At 35.2% G+C, this 16,026-nt stretch overlaps 1 protein-coding gene across 1 annotated transcript; it reads left to right on the top strand.

The window, feature by feature from the left end:
- Nucleotides 1–12,582: 12,582 nt before the first annotated feature.
- Nucleotides 12,583–15,433, top strand: LOC149162910 (uncharacterized). The gene is made up of 2 exons (XM_089437446.1): nt 12,583–12,998; nt 14,747–15,433. Exons 1-2 carry the CDS (start codon nt 12,917–12,919, stop codon nt 14,899–14,901), a joined length of 237 nt encoding a protein of 78 aa, XP_089293572.1. The 5' UTR covers nt 12,583–12,916; the 3' UTR covers nt 14,902–15,433.
- Nucleotides 15,434–16,026: the final 593 nt, after the last annotated feature.

The raw sequence follows: 16,026 nt of genomic DNA, 5'->3' as shown, positions 1-16,026 counted from the left end.
ATATTTAAAGACTCCCTCCCTATCCAGCTTCACTAGCTGATCATGTATTTTGTTGGCTATGAACTTGGCATAATTATACTTGACAGCAGGGGGCTATCTTGGGCTATATGCAGACAACAGAACCGGCATTGTTTCATCAATGTGCTCACTTGTTTTAAAACCCAGCACAGAGGAAATCATATCTATAAGCAGCTTACCCACCTCATTGAAATTGTCATATAAGAAAGGAGGTGGGCCTATAGGCTGGCAGTCTGCCCTCATGAATGTCTTGGTAATTCTTGCAATCTCAGAGCTGGAAAGCTTGGCGCCTTCATCTAGCAAGTAGTTTATGGAGAAAGGAATCAATAGCTGAGTCTGTTTGAAATCGAGCATCTGGTTGATGGAGTCATGAGTGATATGAAAAAGTATGCTCCCAGATGGAGACTTGACAGCTCTCTGATTTGGTTCATAGTTCTCAGCACAGAGATGGATGACCTCAGGAAAAATATTAACAGAGGGAAGGAAATAATAAGGCAAATTGGATTCCCATATGCCATACATGTCACAGTTGTTTATAAAGTTGTTTCTTAGTTGGCAGAAGGTCTTCAAGTGATTTCTGTCCCCAACTAGATCTTGAATGAGGTAATCCTTATCAGCCAGAGGCATGGTTTCAAGTTCTCTGTTTGGTGGATTCATAGGAGTGACACTGAGAGCTGTTGGAGTGGCCATTATAAAACTTTTGATGTTATATTTGGAATGAAGTTTTACAGCAGTAACAAATTGCTGAAAACTGACTCTGAGGGTTGGCAAAGGAGTTGCAAAATGAGTTCAAGTGAGGGAAGGGCCTTCATTATCTGTAATTATGATGAAAAGGACAATTTGCAGAATTTCTAGACCAGTTTTTCCTTCTCCTTAATGAATTGTCTGGACTCAAAAGATAGTGGGCAAAGTGCAGAGGGGAAAAGGATTATTACAGCTCAATGTACTGAGGCTTCTGTAGCAGAATGCAGTAAAAGAGAACAATGCCGACCTGTTATGAAATTTTTGCTGGGAATCGAGCTCGAAAATGAGTTTTCAAAGGTAAATTCGCAAACAGGCGCGGGTTGATAGGGTTTTTCCTAAGGTAGGGGCTTAACAGTGGATTTAGGCAGAATTTAGGTAGGGCAGAGTCATTAATTTGGGAATTTGCAGGCTTCAAAACATGTAAAATGGAGAAAAATGGGAAGAACAGGGGTGAAGGGGAAAAGTAGGGCAAATACCTGGTTAAACTAGCACCGAGGGTAGTCGAGCTGGTGCAATGGTGAACACTGGTGGCGTATTTGCAAGCAGCAACAGCGCAATTTGGCCGAATTTCGAATTTTGACACCAACGGGCGAAAAAACGGCACAAACAGCTCTCCACTATGTCCAATGAAAATGACTAACAAACGGTTGAAAAATGCGTGTTTTTATAAAAATTTGACATATTGGCGCTTTTGGCGCTTTTCTGAGATGATGTCAGCATGACGTCATCGACGGGTCCTGGGTACAGACGGGTGACGTGGCAGCTGACGGGGCGATGACGTGGCAGCTGACGGGGCGGTGACGCAGCAATGACACGGTGGCAGGGGGCGGGCACAAAGCGGTGAGGTGGCGGCAACGTGGCAGAGCATCGACGGTGCGGAGGTGACGTCATGGGAAGACGTGGCGCCGACGTCACATAGGGGAAGCGGTTTGTGGTTTCATATCACACCGCTTTAGCGCAGAAGCAGTTTTGGCGGAGGGGGCCCTGACACAGCTGGGAGGGCGACACGTGGCGGGGGTACGGCAGGGAAAACCGCCCATCCCCCGGACGTTAACCCTCGGCATATCGGGACAGGAAAAGACCCGCCCACCGTAGATCTTGGATGGGCCAGATCTAACGGCCGACGGGACGGATAAGGCGGCGGATGGTTAGGGACGGGGCCCGCGCACATTTTATTATGTGTTTTTATACGGCGGGGGGGGGGGGGGAACTTTAATAATGTGGGTTTTTATGGGTTTTATACAGCATGGGTATGATTTGAACCGATTTATCACAAAATATGAACGCGGATTGACATAGAAAATGGTTCATGAGGGGGGGGGGGAACAAATGGCTATCAATTCAACCAGAGGTTTAACTGATTCCAAGGGGCAAACGCGGAAGGGTTAAATATAAGTCCCAGATGGACTTAATATTTCCCCAAACTTTTGGAATATATGGCTATAGTGCCAAGGGGTGGGGATATTATTATTTTTGGGATTTTATATAGTTTTAATAACAATAGGGATGGGAAAGTTTAGTTAGGGAGCTATAAAATAGGATTAGAAGTTAATATGAGTTTGTGAGGTGAAGTGTAGGGGAGAGGCTAAGTTTGTAAACTGAAACTTAGGCATGGGAAGTGAGTGGACTGTGGAGACATGATTTTTACACAAGAAATGTGGCTTCTTTTCATTGAAGAAATTCAAAGCTTGACTTAATATTTTACAAAAATGAAGTGATAACGGGACTGCTTGGGCAGATCCCAAGGTTCTTCAGGGGTGTTAGTAAGAAATTTTGAAAGGGGGAGGGGTGAAAGGGAGTTGGACATGCTACCAGAATTCAGCCACCAAACAACTGCTTTGGCATTTCTTTCATTGATGAGACAAACTGTAATTGACAATACATCAGGTGATCAAAACCCTGCTTTCTACAACCTCAAACTACCTACCCAGCCTAATACACCTAACACCTAACATTTTTTTCCTTTGAATGGGTGCTCTTAGACTTGCAGACCCTGATTATCCTCTTTTCTTTTGACTGCACTCCTAACTAGATCTACCCTTATCTCTTCCAAGGACCCAGGTTAAGCAGTTGGGCTCCTTCATTTCTCTACCTATCTACTCTACTGCCAAGCTTGAACTGTTTGGGCAGGTATTCTTTCTCTAGTCTAAAACAAGCAATTTAAACCTAAGGAAGCCAAGATTAAGCTGTTTGGCCTTCCCTTAATCGAGAAATATTTCAAAAAATGGAACTTTTGCAGTATGGAAAAGATGAACACTTTTGGCACTTCCACTGTCAATCATGAAATATGAAACCTATTGCAATAGGAGGCTAACACTACCATTGATCAAGGGGACAATCGAAGGGGATCCATTACAAACATTTATCCAGGGAATAAATTCCTTGCAAAAACCTAGTTTCTCCATAATAAGGAAAAGGAAAGAATAACTTACGCGATCGAAAGCATTTTCCATATCCAGCTTCATTACAAATCTTAATTCACCCCTTTCTTTGCTCGAATGAATTGATTCCTGCACTAAAATAATATTATCCAGAATATGCCTATGCTGAAGAAAACCACCTTGATTTTTAGAGATCAGTCACTCGGCATCAATTTATTTAATTGACCTGCAATAATTTGTGTCAAATATCTTGTACTAGGCATTACATAGTGAGATGGGGCAAAATCTAGAGACGTTTATAGCATTAAACTCTTTGGGAATCAGAGTGAGAAAAGATGAATTAATTCCCCTTCCAACCTTACCCTTGGACTTCAACTAATTGAGCATTTTAATCAGATTTTTCTTTTATCAATGACCAAAGGGCTCAATAGAAGCTAAAAGGAAATCCAACAGGGTCTAGAGCATTATCTGGGTCCATAGACCTGATTGCTTCAATCACTTCTTCCTATATAACTTTCCTTTATGAGATATTGGTTATCCCCATCTAAAATCTCCAGAAGAAATGAGGACAAAAATTCCTCAACCTTAATAAGATCCAATTCTTTGATTGAAGAATACATGGACTAGAAATGCTCGAAGGCTTCAACTTTATTTTTGAGAATGAAGTTATTGTAGCCTTACCTTCTAGAGTGATATCCCTAACCATATTTCTTATTTCCCTTGCTTTTTTCTACTTGTGGAAAAAGGACGTGTTTTGATCCCTTACCTTTAACCATATACTTTTGGACCTCAATACTCTCCAATACTCTTCCTCCTTTCAGTTTTCTTGGAATATTTTCTTATTTAAACTCTTCTCCCTCTCTAGATGCCAGTCCTCAAATTCATTATTTTCCATGCTAAGTGAAAACTATTCTAGTTCGTTAAGCAAATTGTTCCACCTTTTTCCTGGTGGGACATATACTTCCTTTGCCCAAGCTTTAAGCACTTGCTTAATAGACTGTATCTTCAACTCCCAAACAAAAGATGGGGACCCTTGAGCTGAAATGTTCCAAGCATGAGTTATAATGTCCATGACTTCTTCTTCTTTCAACCATCCGAGGTTAAACCAAAAAGGATTAGGCCCCAAATCCTCCATTGCTTCCATCACCAATGAGATTGGTCAATGGTTCGACTCACTCAGAGCTAGAATAAAGGAAGAGGGACCCAAACCTTTGAGGATCCATGAGCTGTGAATTAAAAATCGTTCAAGATGAGCCACTATATAACTCAGTCCACTTCTCCTGTTCGGTCATGTAAACTTCCCTTTTCTTGGATTAACATCTATCATATCCCATTATGTTATAAGGTCTCTCGTCCTTTCTCTAAAAGGATCACACGCTACATTTCCACCCCTTTTCTCTAATGAAAATAGAGTAGTATTAAAGCCACCTCCAACAATAGAGCTATGGTTCCATTGGTCATTCTTTAACAATACAAGCTTGTCCTAGAATTCCAACTTTTCCCCATATATGGACGATGCATAGACATTCACTAGCTTGACCCTTTCTTTGGAATCATTCATTTATAAAATAATAGCAATCCAGTTCATATTTTTTACACATTCAGTTAAAGTGAATTGAAATTTGTTCCAAAAAATGCCCAAACCTCCAGATGCTCCCTGAGAGCTCTGCCCAACTCCATCACCTTCTTTCCAAAAAAAAAATCCCGCATTCATTATTGTTCTTCTTCTAACTTTCTCTCCTAGAGAAAAAGAATGGAAGGCTTTTCCACTTTGATTAGATCCTTAATTGAGAGGGCTTTTGAAGCTCATCCCAAACCCCTTATGTTCCATGAGAGGAGCTTCATCATTTCATAGGAGGCGAGTGAGATTCAATGCCTCCTTTCATTGTCCCTTATATGCCTTTGTTCCCTGATAACTTTAACAAATATGAGATTTGCAGTTGGTTCCCCAATTTTTTGTTGTGCTCTGCTAAATTTTCCCTAATCTCGTTTTTGGAATACCCCTCCGTTTTCTTGATGGTTCTTTGAGTCTCCTAACTACTTTCTTCATCAAGCCCTCTAGTTGTCAAGGTTATATTTTATTGAGAAATGACAATAAGAAATTCCAGTTTAATTTGTCCTTGAATTAAACTGAGAATTAAAATCAAATTCTATTCTCATAGCAACTTGTAAATAGTTAATTAAGTTTAATTAACTTAGGAATTTTGAGTTGGAAGTCTTTCTGTAGTCATGTATATGTTCTCCCTAAGTTTAGGGGTCCAATATGAGTTTAAATTGAGTTGAAAATTAGATCACTCAGTTTACTGAGTTAAGTTCAGTTAAATTAGTTCCAAACTGTTTGAGGAACTAATAGAGAGTTAACAGTTAGTTGGTGCACTAGTGCATCCACAAGTGTCACTCTAGTTAATTGAAGATTCCCTCATCAGAAACTCATGCATGTTGATTCTAAGAAAGACCCAGTTGAGACTAGAGTGCAAGGACAATGTACTATCAGTTGTATTATTTATTGGAGTGTAAATATCATGCATGCATCAGAGATTGATCCTATGTTTGGATTGCACAGTTTTGGAAGCATGAATTCCCTTTAAATACAGGTTATTCATCCTATGAATTACACAAGAGATTAGGGGCTTGGAGAGCTACAAAATTGGCTAAGTGTTGGCCAAGAGCTTGCTTGTGAGCTAAGAGAGTTGAGCATACTTGTGCAGAATTGTTCTAGTGAGAAAAAGCTTTGTATCTTCACTCATATTTATGATATATGCAATACAGATAGTGGGGTTTTGAGCAGTGGCTTTCCCTAGATACATCTTGTGTTATGTGCCATTGATTTATCTTCTTCTTGTTCATATTGTTTTCATCGATCTATTGGCTTTCGCTGGTTGAAAGTAGAAGTAGATTCTTGTCCCATGCTTTAGTAAATTTGCATGAGCTTGTGAATCTATATGATTTTCTATATATTTCTTGTTATTATTTTCTTGGGACCTCCCTAAGAAGCACTTGCTCCTCAAGGAGGGGACTCTGATTGAGGCAGTTGATAGAGAACAAGTTCACCTTCATCTAATGGGGTTCTGAAGCTGATGAGGATGCAATTTCTCCTGGATTGACATCCTTCAGGGGTTCATGGATTTCCCCTTCCTCTAGAGGAACAACTTCCTTGTTTCTTGATGGAATCAACGGTTGAGAGTCTTGAGCCGACTCATCTATTTGTATTGCCTCTGGTGACTGAAAAACCCCAAAAGGGTTCGCAGAGGAGGATAGGGTGTTATTAATATGTTGGACATTCTTGTTGGTTGTCGTGTTCCTCTTATTACCTCCTTTTTTATGAGTTTACCATTGCTCCGATTGAGTGCCTGCACGAGCCTTGTTTCTTTTTTCTTGGGCATTCTTGCAATCTTGGGCGAATTGCCCGTATTCATGGCAGACCCGACACTTAAAGGGCAGTTGTTTGTAATCTAGTGTTTGACAATGATTCCAACCTCCCATTGTGAGAAAAACTCTGTAGGTAGCCCCTTCTCCAAATCCACCTCTACACAATTTTTTGCGCACGCGAACTAACCTCCCTTGGGGTCAACTCTATCTATATATTTTCCAATTCCGTCACCAATGGCTCTAAGATAATCATCGCTCCAAGAGGAGAGAGGGAATCGAGGAAGTTTTACCCACACTGAAATATCATTTGGGATGTCTTCCACCAGATCAAAATTTAATGACCATCTGTTCAAATACATCCCCTTGCTCCCGAAGAAATATGGGACATTTCTAAAAATAACCTCCTCGTCTTCCTCAAGCTCAAAAAGAAAGGTGAAAGCCATTTCCAGCTCCATAAATTCCCAGTTTTCCTTTCATCTTCGATTTCATATTTTTCTTAGCCCAGGACTCCATATAATTTGGCAACGACCACATCCCTATGAATTTTCCCACTAAGGCTTTGTTTAAGAAAGCCAATGTGGAGTGAAAAAAAATAAAGGGCATTGCCACCAATAGAATTTCCTCCACCCTTTTCATGAATTTTGAAGGGTTTTCCTTGGATCGCTGCTTCATGGGAAGAGATGTGATCGGAGCTTGAAAGGCCGCTGCATCGTTCGATGGAGGGGGAGGAGCCCCCTCCGGGCTGGCCATGGTGAGAGCACAGACGGCGAGAAGCTAGAGTTTCTATGATTGCAAACAAGAGTCGACAATGAGAATAACTATCATTAACTATTATTTATGACAATCAATTGACTTATCATCTATAATTTGCTACTAATTTTAAAGAATACAATTTCACTCTTTCCAAATACTCTAAATATTAAATTATTAATCTATCTCCTTCTGTTTAAAAAAATATATATTCCAAACTAATTTTAAATTTTACTTGGAAATAAATTAAAAATAATAAAAATAATTTATATAAGTTATCTTTTAAATATATGAAAATAACAAATATCAAATCTATTTATTTATCTCACCATAGTTAAAATAATAAAAATAATCTATATAAGTTATCTTTTAAAAATAAAAAAATAACAAATATCAAATCTATTTATTTATCTCACCATAGTTTGAAATCACCTTGTAGAATTTGGGGCAACATCAACCGTTTGAGCATGTGCGTGATGCACGATGTCACAATAAATATTTGTGTGATGGGTGATCACCTAGGCCTCTTTATCATATTATTATTCTTAATAATAATAATAGTAATAGTGAGGAAGATTAAAGTTATGATGCAAATTTCTAATATGTTATTAAAGGTGGATGCGTGTACCTTTAACTATTTCACATTTATAATTTTAATTCGCTATCAACACGCAATGAGATGCCATGGCACCATTGGGTAATGGTCAAACATTGTAATGATTTTTTTTATTATAAACATTATTATTATTTTAAAATTAAGTTTAATAGTGGAGCACGTATTTTCCGTATGCTTGAATTTAGGGTGTGTATACTTTTTATAAATTAAAGTTATATTGATTTAATAAATCATTAAAAAAAGTTTGTATTAATTTAAAAATAAATTAAAGTGAAATTTTAAAATTAAATTAATTATATATATATTTAATGATGTTTTAATTTTAATAGAATTGTTTTAAGATTAATCATATTATTAAGATATGATTGACGTTTCAAACCATCCAATATAATTAATTTGTTATAATACTTTTGATAAGTTAAAATTAAATGATATTATTACATATTTAAATATTATAGAGTGAATTGTTTTTAATTAGAAAAGTATATAATAATGAATTTGCTAATTTTATCAATAAAAAATTACAAAATTGGTGATAAGGAAGTTCAATATTGGTAAGAGTATAAGATATTTTAGAGAATTTTGAAAATATTAACAATATTATTACTTAGGAAATTAGACTTATGTGATCCATAACATTGTTTAGAAAATCTTCGGCAAAGTCACATAATCAAATTTTTGTCTACGCGTTTCGAACCCACCAGTGTGGTTCATCGTCAGGACAAGTTGAAGAACCAAACTGGCAAAGCTTGAATAAATAGAGCGTGCAGAGACTCCAACAGCTATCAAGCTAACGGCTAATTTGACCTAATGCTCCTGGTCAAACCACTAAATTAGTAAATTAATATTTCTAGAAATAGGTAAATAAGGGAATTCGATTGTTAATTAAAAATAAATAGATATATTATCATTAATATCTCAAAAATAATATTAATATTTTAATTATTATATCTCATAATATATATTAAATAAATTATTTCAATATTATATAAATACAAGAGAAAGGTAATAAATCACTATTATTTTAATAATTTAGTTTCACTAGGTAAATGAGTAATAATTATTTAATGGTCTCTTTGCTATTTAGTTCTTTAAAATATATTAAAATAATGGTCCATTAAAATACTAAGGTATATAAAATAATATATGTTTATTATCTACTAAAACCTTATTATTCCTAGAATTTAGTTATAATAGGTAAATGTCATACTTTAGGGTTATTCATAAGTATGATAATATTAGTCTTTACCCTAAAGTATGACATTTACCTATTATAACTAAATTCTAGGAATAATAAGGTTTTAGTAGATAATAAACATATATTATTTTATATACCTTAGTATTTTAATGGACCATTATTTTAATATATTTTAAAGAACTAAATAGCAAAGAGACCATTAAATAATTATTACTCATTTACCTAGTGAAACTAAATTATTAAAATAATAGTGATTTATTACCTTTCTCTTGTATTTATATAATATTGAAATAATTTATTTAATATATATTATGAGATATAATAATTAAAATATTAATATTATTTTTGAGATATTAATAATAATATATCTATTTATTTTTAATTAACAATCGAATTCCCTTATTTACCTATTTCTAGAAATATTAATTTACTAATTTAGTGGTTTGACCAGGAGCATTAGGTCAAATTAGCCGGTAGCTTGATAGCTGTTGGAGTCTCTGCACGCTCTATTTATTCAAGCTTTGACAGTTAACGCGTCGACAAAAGTTTGATTATGTGATTTTGCCGAAGATTTTCTAAACAATATTATTACTTTTAAATTTATCCTTAAATTGTGGAGAAATAAAGGGTTAGAAGGAAAAATGGAATTATGATGTTATGTTATAAGGAAGTGATCAACTCAAATTTATAAAACGAAAATTATCTCTCTACTTTTAGTAGTGTCAAGAAAAAAATGAACTTTGCTAATATTAGAATTAAATCTCATGAGCTTCATAGTAAAACTGGAAGTCAATTATGAAAACACCATGGGATGAAAGAGCTTGCCACATGCATGATCCTAAGAGTGTTGACCATGAAAAATACTATCTCTTAGATTGTCCATTTTATACTCGCATTAAATCTACTTTTCAAAATATTTGTCACACCACCAACTTTTTTGATCTTTTAAGATAACCAAACTATTTGAGAACACTTCTCTCATTTCTTTTTGAACATAAAAATAACAATTTTTTTTTTTTTTAATTAATCTTTTACTTTTTAAAATATGGAAAAACATATAAATTTTAATAAACGTTAATCATTATCATTCATCACTATATTTTCATTTTCAAATTTTATTCATATGTTTTTATTGAATTCCTTGATAATAAACCTTTGTTTATTGAATTTTGAAGTTAGTTGGAATAATAATGAAGACTACTGGGTGGATTTTGACTTTAATTTGAGTAATAATTAAGATTAATTATTAAAAAGTTATTGCATATTGTTACTTAGCATGATGAATGCCCTTTTATTTTAAATAGGCCATAAAAACTTTATAAATAAAATGAGGTGTAATGTGAATTTAATATATTTTTATTAATAAAATTGTATATACAATTTTAGGGCGAATTAAATTAAATTTATAATGTGTTGTTATTAAATTTTAATAAATAAATTTAAAATAAATTTGATACGAGGAAATGATATATAAATATTTTGTTAAATTTATGTATAAATTTTTAGCTAATTTGATTTTTTTTTTAACAAGGATAAAATCATGTTTACAGTAAGTGAGTACAATGAAAATCTTTTGAGGCCAACTATATCTGTAATTTTATGGCGATTTTTATTCTCAATATCTATTAGCCATTTTACTATCCTAAAAGATAAAAGGTCTTTGGAGGTGTAGATTCTCCAAAAGGCTTGTGATACATAAAAAATTTACAATACATTGCACACTCAATGATAAGGAATAGTTGTGAGAGAAGGAATACCATTTTTCATTAGGACTCCGACCTCCAAGTTGACACCTTTCTCCAAGTTGACACCTTTATTTGCGAGATCATATGTAGCATAATTATTCATTCTCAAACACATGGAATAAGCTAATAGTAGAGAAGACTAGTTTCAGATAATTGATTTGATCAATAATGCTTCACAACTTACAATCCTATCCATGAAAAAGCTGATGGATAATGCTTCACTATTTGCTTCTTTGGCTAATGCTTCACTATTTGCTTTTTTGGCCAGAAGGAGAAGGAGCATTTCCAGTGATCCATATGCCTCTCTTAACTCGCCTAACCCCCAACTATACTCGATTTCAATTTTTCTATGGAAATTGAGAATCGCCCCTTTTACTCCTACCACCTCAATAAATTTGAAATATTTTAATAAATATAATTAATTATAATTATTTACTAATTTGAAAAAATATATATCTGAATAAAAAATACCAAGTTTGTGACTTAAAATGATTTGCATTAAGATATTTTACAAATTTAAAAGAATTTGTATTAAAAAGATTACTTTACAATCTAGATGATGAAGACATATACTAAGTTTCAATGGGTTAATAATTAAGAGTATGCATTTCTTATAAAAAAATTATAATTTCAAATCAAAACAAGTTTAGAGTAGTTAATTACAATATTAATTTTTTTTACGTGTGAAAGATATGATAGTCCTTAACATTTAATAAATCAAAATAAAAAATAAACATTCACGGGATAAAACTAAACATAAATCTTAAATAATAATAATATTTTTATATAAAAATGGAAGAAAAATCTTAAATAAATTTTATATAATTTAACAAAAGCATTTAAATGTTTTGATGATTAAATATAAATTGGGTACATTTTTTAAAAATAAAATTTTTAAAATTAATATAATTTACACATTTTAAATTAATGAATAGAGATTTTTTATAAAATAAATTAATAAATATTATATTATTGAACTGAGATTTTTGTGATCCATATTAATTTTATTGAAGGATTTTTGGCGAAAATCACATAGAAAAATTTATGTCGACGCGTTTCGAAAGTGTGGTTCATCGTCAGGACAAGTTGAATGAGCGATCATATTTAGCACATTAAATAGACACATGGCAGAGAATCCATGACTCAACGGCTAAAAATAACAACGATGATAACGGCTAGTTTGACTACTGTTATTTTTAGCCGTTGAGTCATGGATTCTCTACCATGTCTATTTAATGTGCTAAATGTGATCCGCTCATTCAACTTGTCCTGACGATGAACCACACTGAATGGTTCGAAACGCGTCGACATAAATTTTTCTATGTGATTTTCACCAAAAATTCTTAAAAAAATATTAGATTATATTTTTAATTGATGGATGAAAAATTTAATAATAAACAATTTGGAAAAAGTTCCCAGGATGAAACTTCACCTCTATTTAAAAACCAAAAAAAACTATTGAGTCAAATAAAGTGAAAGGATTATGATATCTAATTACGATGCAAAATATCTGAGCGAACAAAGTAATGATGCAACTTGTCCATAAAAAGTAAAACGCACTTAACAAAAAGGCATTTACCATTTGATAATAATTCACTTCACCTCGTGATTCCTTATCGCGTTAAAATTACTCACCTATTCCTTTTTGAGCGGTTGATTCCCCGTGCAGCCGTCCCCATCACGGGGCTGGGGAATCGGGATCCCCTAAAGTTGACTTGGAGCAACCGGTTAAAACGGGGCTCATAAACGGTGGACAGCATCCGAGGAAGCCCTGCAGAGTTGAATAAGACGAGCACCCACCAACCACAGAACTGAAGAGGTTGGCGAGTCTGTATCTCTGCCTTTCTGGCATTTAACACATTTCTCTCTACGCGGTTTCTCCCCCACCGTGTGCTCTTGGTTTTCTCCGGCTGAGAAAATCTCATCTTGGGTTCCCCCAACTGAGAAAATCTCATCTTGGGTTCCTTCAACTGAGAAAATCTCATATTTCAGTCCTCTCTGTTGCTGAACAAAACAGAGAACCAGGTGGGTATTGCAGAAGGTTGAGAATAAATTCATTGCACAGGCTTTGTTGAGAAGGATTGAGCAGAAGAAGATGGAATGGCTGAGGAAATTGATGTTTCCTATGAGGAGAGTGTGGATTAATATTGCAGCTCGGATGCGCACTCGAAAGCGTGGTAAGTCTCTGTTCTCTGTTGGGGATTTTGTGCAGAGTGGGCTTGTTTCTGGGTATCTGTAATTGGAAAGATTGATTGGCAAGAATTCTGTTTTTGATTTGTTTAGTCTAAAAACAATCTGGGTCTGTGTTGCTTATTAGCTTATTTGGATACAAAAGAGCCAACAAGGTCGAGGGAAGTGTATCTGATAGCTCATATTAAGGGGACACAGTTACTAATATAGGCTTCTTTCTGTGAATTCAGCTTAGTATTGATTTGTAGGGGGTGTATATGATTTTTTTTCAACTGTTGTGCCAGTGTTTGGATCCTTTTTTTTTTTTGAAGATTCAATTACTTTTTTTGCCAGCATATGGGCATCAGTCTAGACTACGCCCTGATTGGCAGGTTAACAGAGATTTGTCTCTTTTAACCTTGTGCTAGTGAACAGTGTGAGTCCTGATCAGTAATCCAGCTTATGATTGTCTTTGTTAATGAAGAGTTTGAGTTCTGATCAGTTATCCAGCTTAAGATTGTCTTGTACTTGTTTTATTTTTTATTTTTTCTACAAGTCCATTTAGCAAGTGAACATCCTCTGCTCCTAGATCTTGCATGTCTATCATGAGAGAGTCTTGTACTTTTGCTGTCTACTGCTAGTTTTCCAAAGTTCTGTTTAATTGTTTTGATTTGGAGCTGGTGAAGCTTCAGGTTGGGTTTGAAATTTAACTCCATGATTATGAGGCACCCACCTTCTAACTGTGGGGGCTTGAGATTTCTGCACTGGCTGCCTACGAATGGTTCGCTCACTTCGGAAAGCATGGGCCACACTCCAAATCGTCTCCCCCTGTGGGGTGTGAATGGTGATGTTGATCACTCAGTTTAGGTTTTACTGGTCATGCGATAACTCTGTGGTCAAGAATCTAGAGACTCTGCAACAATTGATCTAGTTATGACCAGACCTATGGCTGCAGATTTAGAGTTGAGGGTCTTGGACTCTTGCTAGTTTTCCAAGCATCTTTTTGACAGTTTTGAATTTGATCTGGTGGAGCTTGGGGCTGGGCCTCCGTGTGGCTGGGAGGTCAACTGGCTGGTTATGAACGGGTTCACCTACTCCCGAAATCCTGACTTACACTACAAATCAGCTTCCCCTAAGGGGTCTGAAAGGTAAATTAATCACTCAGTTCCTATTATAGGTAAATTAATGCCTTAGGTTTTACCAATGGAATAACTCTAGGATCATGGACCTAGATCCTCTGCAACAATGGATCTAGTCACGACCAGATCTATGTCTGCAGATTTAGAGTTGAGGGTTCCCCAGGTATATATGGGAATTTGATATCCAGGATTTAGAAAATGTGTGTATGTCCTTGGAGACAATATATGCTAGCCAATCGAAGGATAGACAGTCATTTGGCAATCGATGATCCTTGTTCCTGTTGATCAGAAACAGGATATTACTCTGAGTTTTTTCTGGATGCAAAGATTTGAGGTTTACTGTATGCTGCAGTAGTCTGGAAGGTCTTTAGATGGATTTTACTGTTTTCTATGTTGATATTATGAGAAGTCATATGATCAATAATAATCTGGTGATCTGTATCAAGGAATCTGGCTTGACTCTGAATAAATATTCTTTGGTTTAATGTATGAGGATTTTCTGCATATCTGGGACTATTTCCTTAGAAACAATGAAATATTTTTGGCTGAAATTAGATACTATTATGTTGTGGCTGCATGGAATAACTAATGGGGATTTTATATTTTTTTATTCACAGGGCGTGGACTCTTGAAGCTATACAATGATGTTCAATCATGTGGATATCAGGATGTGCAAGTTATGTGGGAAATGGTACAGAATTCTGAGATTTGTCTGTCGCCCAAGAGGCGACGCTCTACATGGAGACTTTGTTGGTGGGCAGCCCATCCTTAGGCCAAAGGGAAACACCAACAGATCAAGATCTTAAGTAGGATCTATCTATCTATATCTATCTATGCAGCCAGGATTGGCCCTTGCTAAATTCTTATTCAAGACCCCATCATCAATGGTCGGTATGGCCAGAACTTCCTTATTATAGATCAATTATAGTAGAAGCAGACAGTATAATCTATACTATACTCCGCCTCTCCCTTGAAGGTCATAGAACAATTTCAGGGTATTTCCAAGTTTATGGGGTGAGGGTATGATACATAATTTTATTTTTGAACTATTATCTGGTTTTTTGGTTATCGGTGCAAAAATACCATGGAGTTGAACATAGATATTGAAAAGAATAAGAATTCTACTTCTTATGTGAGGGAGCATCTTTCCTCCATTGAAGTAGATCTAGGGAGATGTAGTGTTGCTGAAAGTATTTGTTTTGTCCGAAGATGATGCCAGGCACACTTGTGGCAGAAAATTCTTCGAGTTTGTACAGACTATTAGGCAAGAATAAAGTTTTTGTACATAATTCTCTTTCTTTCAATAGTTTTATGACTGGAAAATTTGTATATCTAAAGCCAAGATGGGAAGAATTAGAGATCTCATGACAGGATCTACTTTGGTAGAGAATGAAATTAGCTAACTATGAATTAAGAAATAGGCTGATTTGCAAGCCTCTGTTTTCTGAAGAAAAGGCTGAATATCACTAATGACGTGGAAACCCCATATATGGAAAATCTCCATACCATTCACGTGGAGAGAATTGTGATGAAGTTGAAAATTCCTGCAACAGTACTTCATATTAAATTTACTTTTGACAGATTGAGATCTGGTATGCTAAAGATGACAACCTTCCAATTAAGTGAGCCTCAAAAAGAGAAAATGTTACAACCAAATGAGATAAATATAGCCAAAAAGACAGGGAAGATGCTCGAGTATGAAAAAGATGAAACTGGGGAATAATCTGTGAGAATATTTAGCATCATCAGGACAATACCAACTCTATTACATAATTGAAGGGTTTTGCATTTGGCACTCCAAATATAGTTCTGCCTTTTACAAAAGTTAATTTCTGTTGCTAGAGAGCATAAACAAAGAAAATATGAAAATAATCACCAATTTTCTGAAAATTGCTGA

Source organism: Pinus tabuliformis, chromosome 5_2, assembly GCF_031772625.1.
Source record: "Pinus tabuliformis cultivar Carrire ecotype Pingquan chromosome 5_2, CPIR1, whole genome shotgun sequence".
NCBI classification, from domain to species: Eukaryota; Viridiplantae; Streptophyta; class Pinopsida; order Pinales; family Pinaceae; genus Pinus; species Pinus tabuliformis.
The sequence above is the reverse complement of the archived record's forward strand: the minus strand, read 5'-3'. Positions and strand labels throughout refer to the sequence as shown.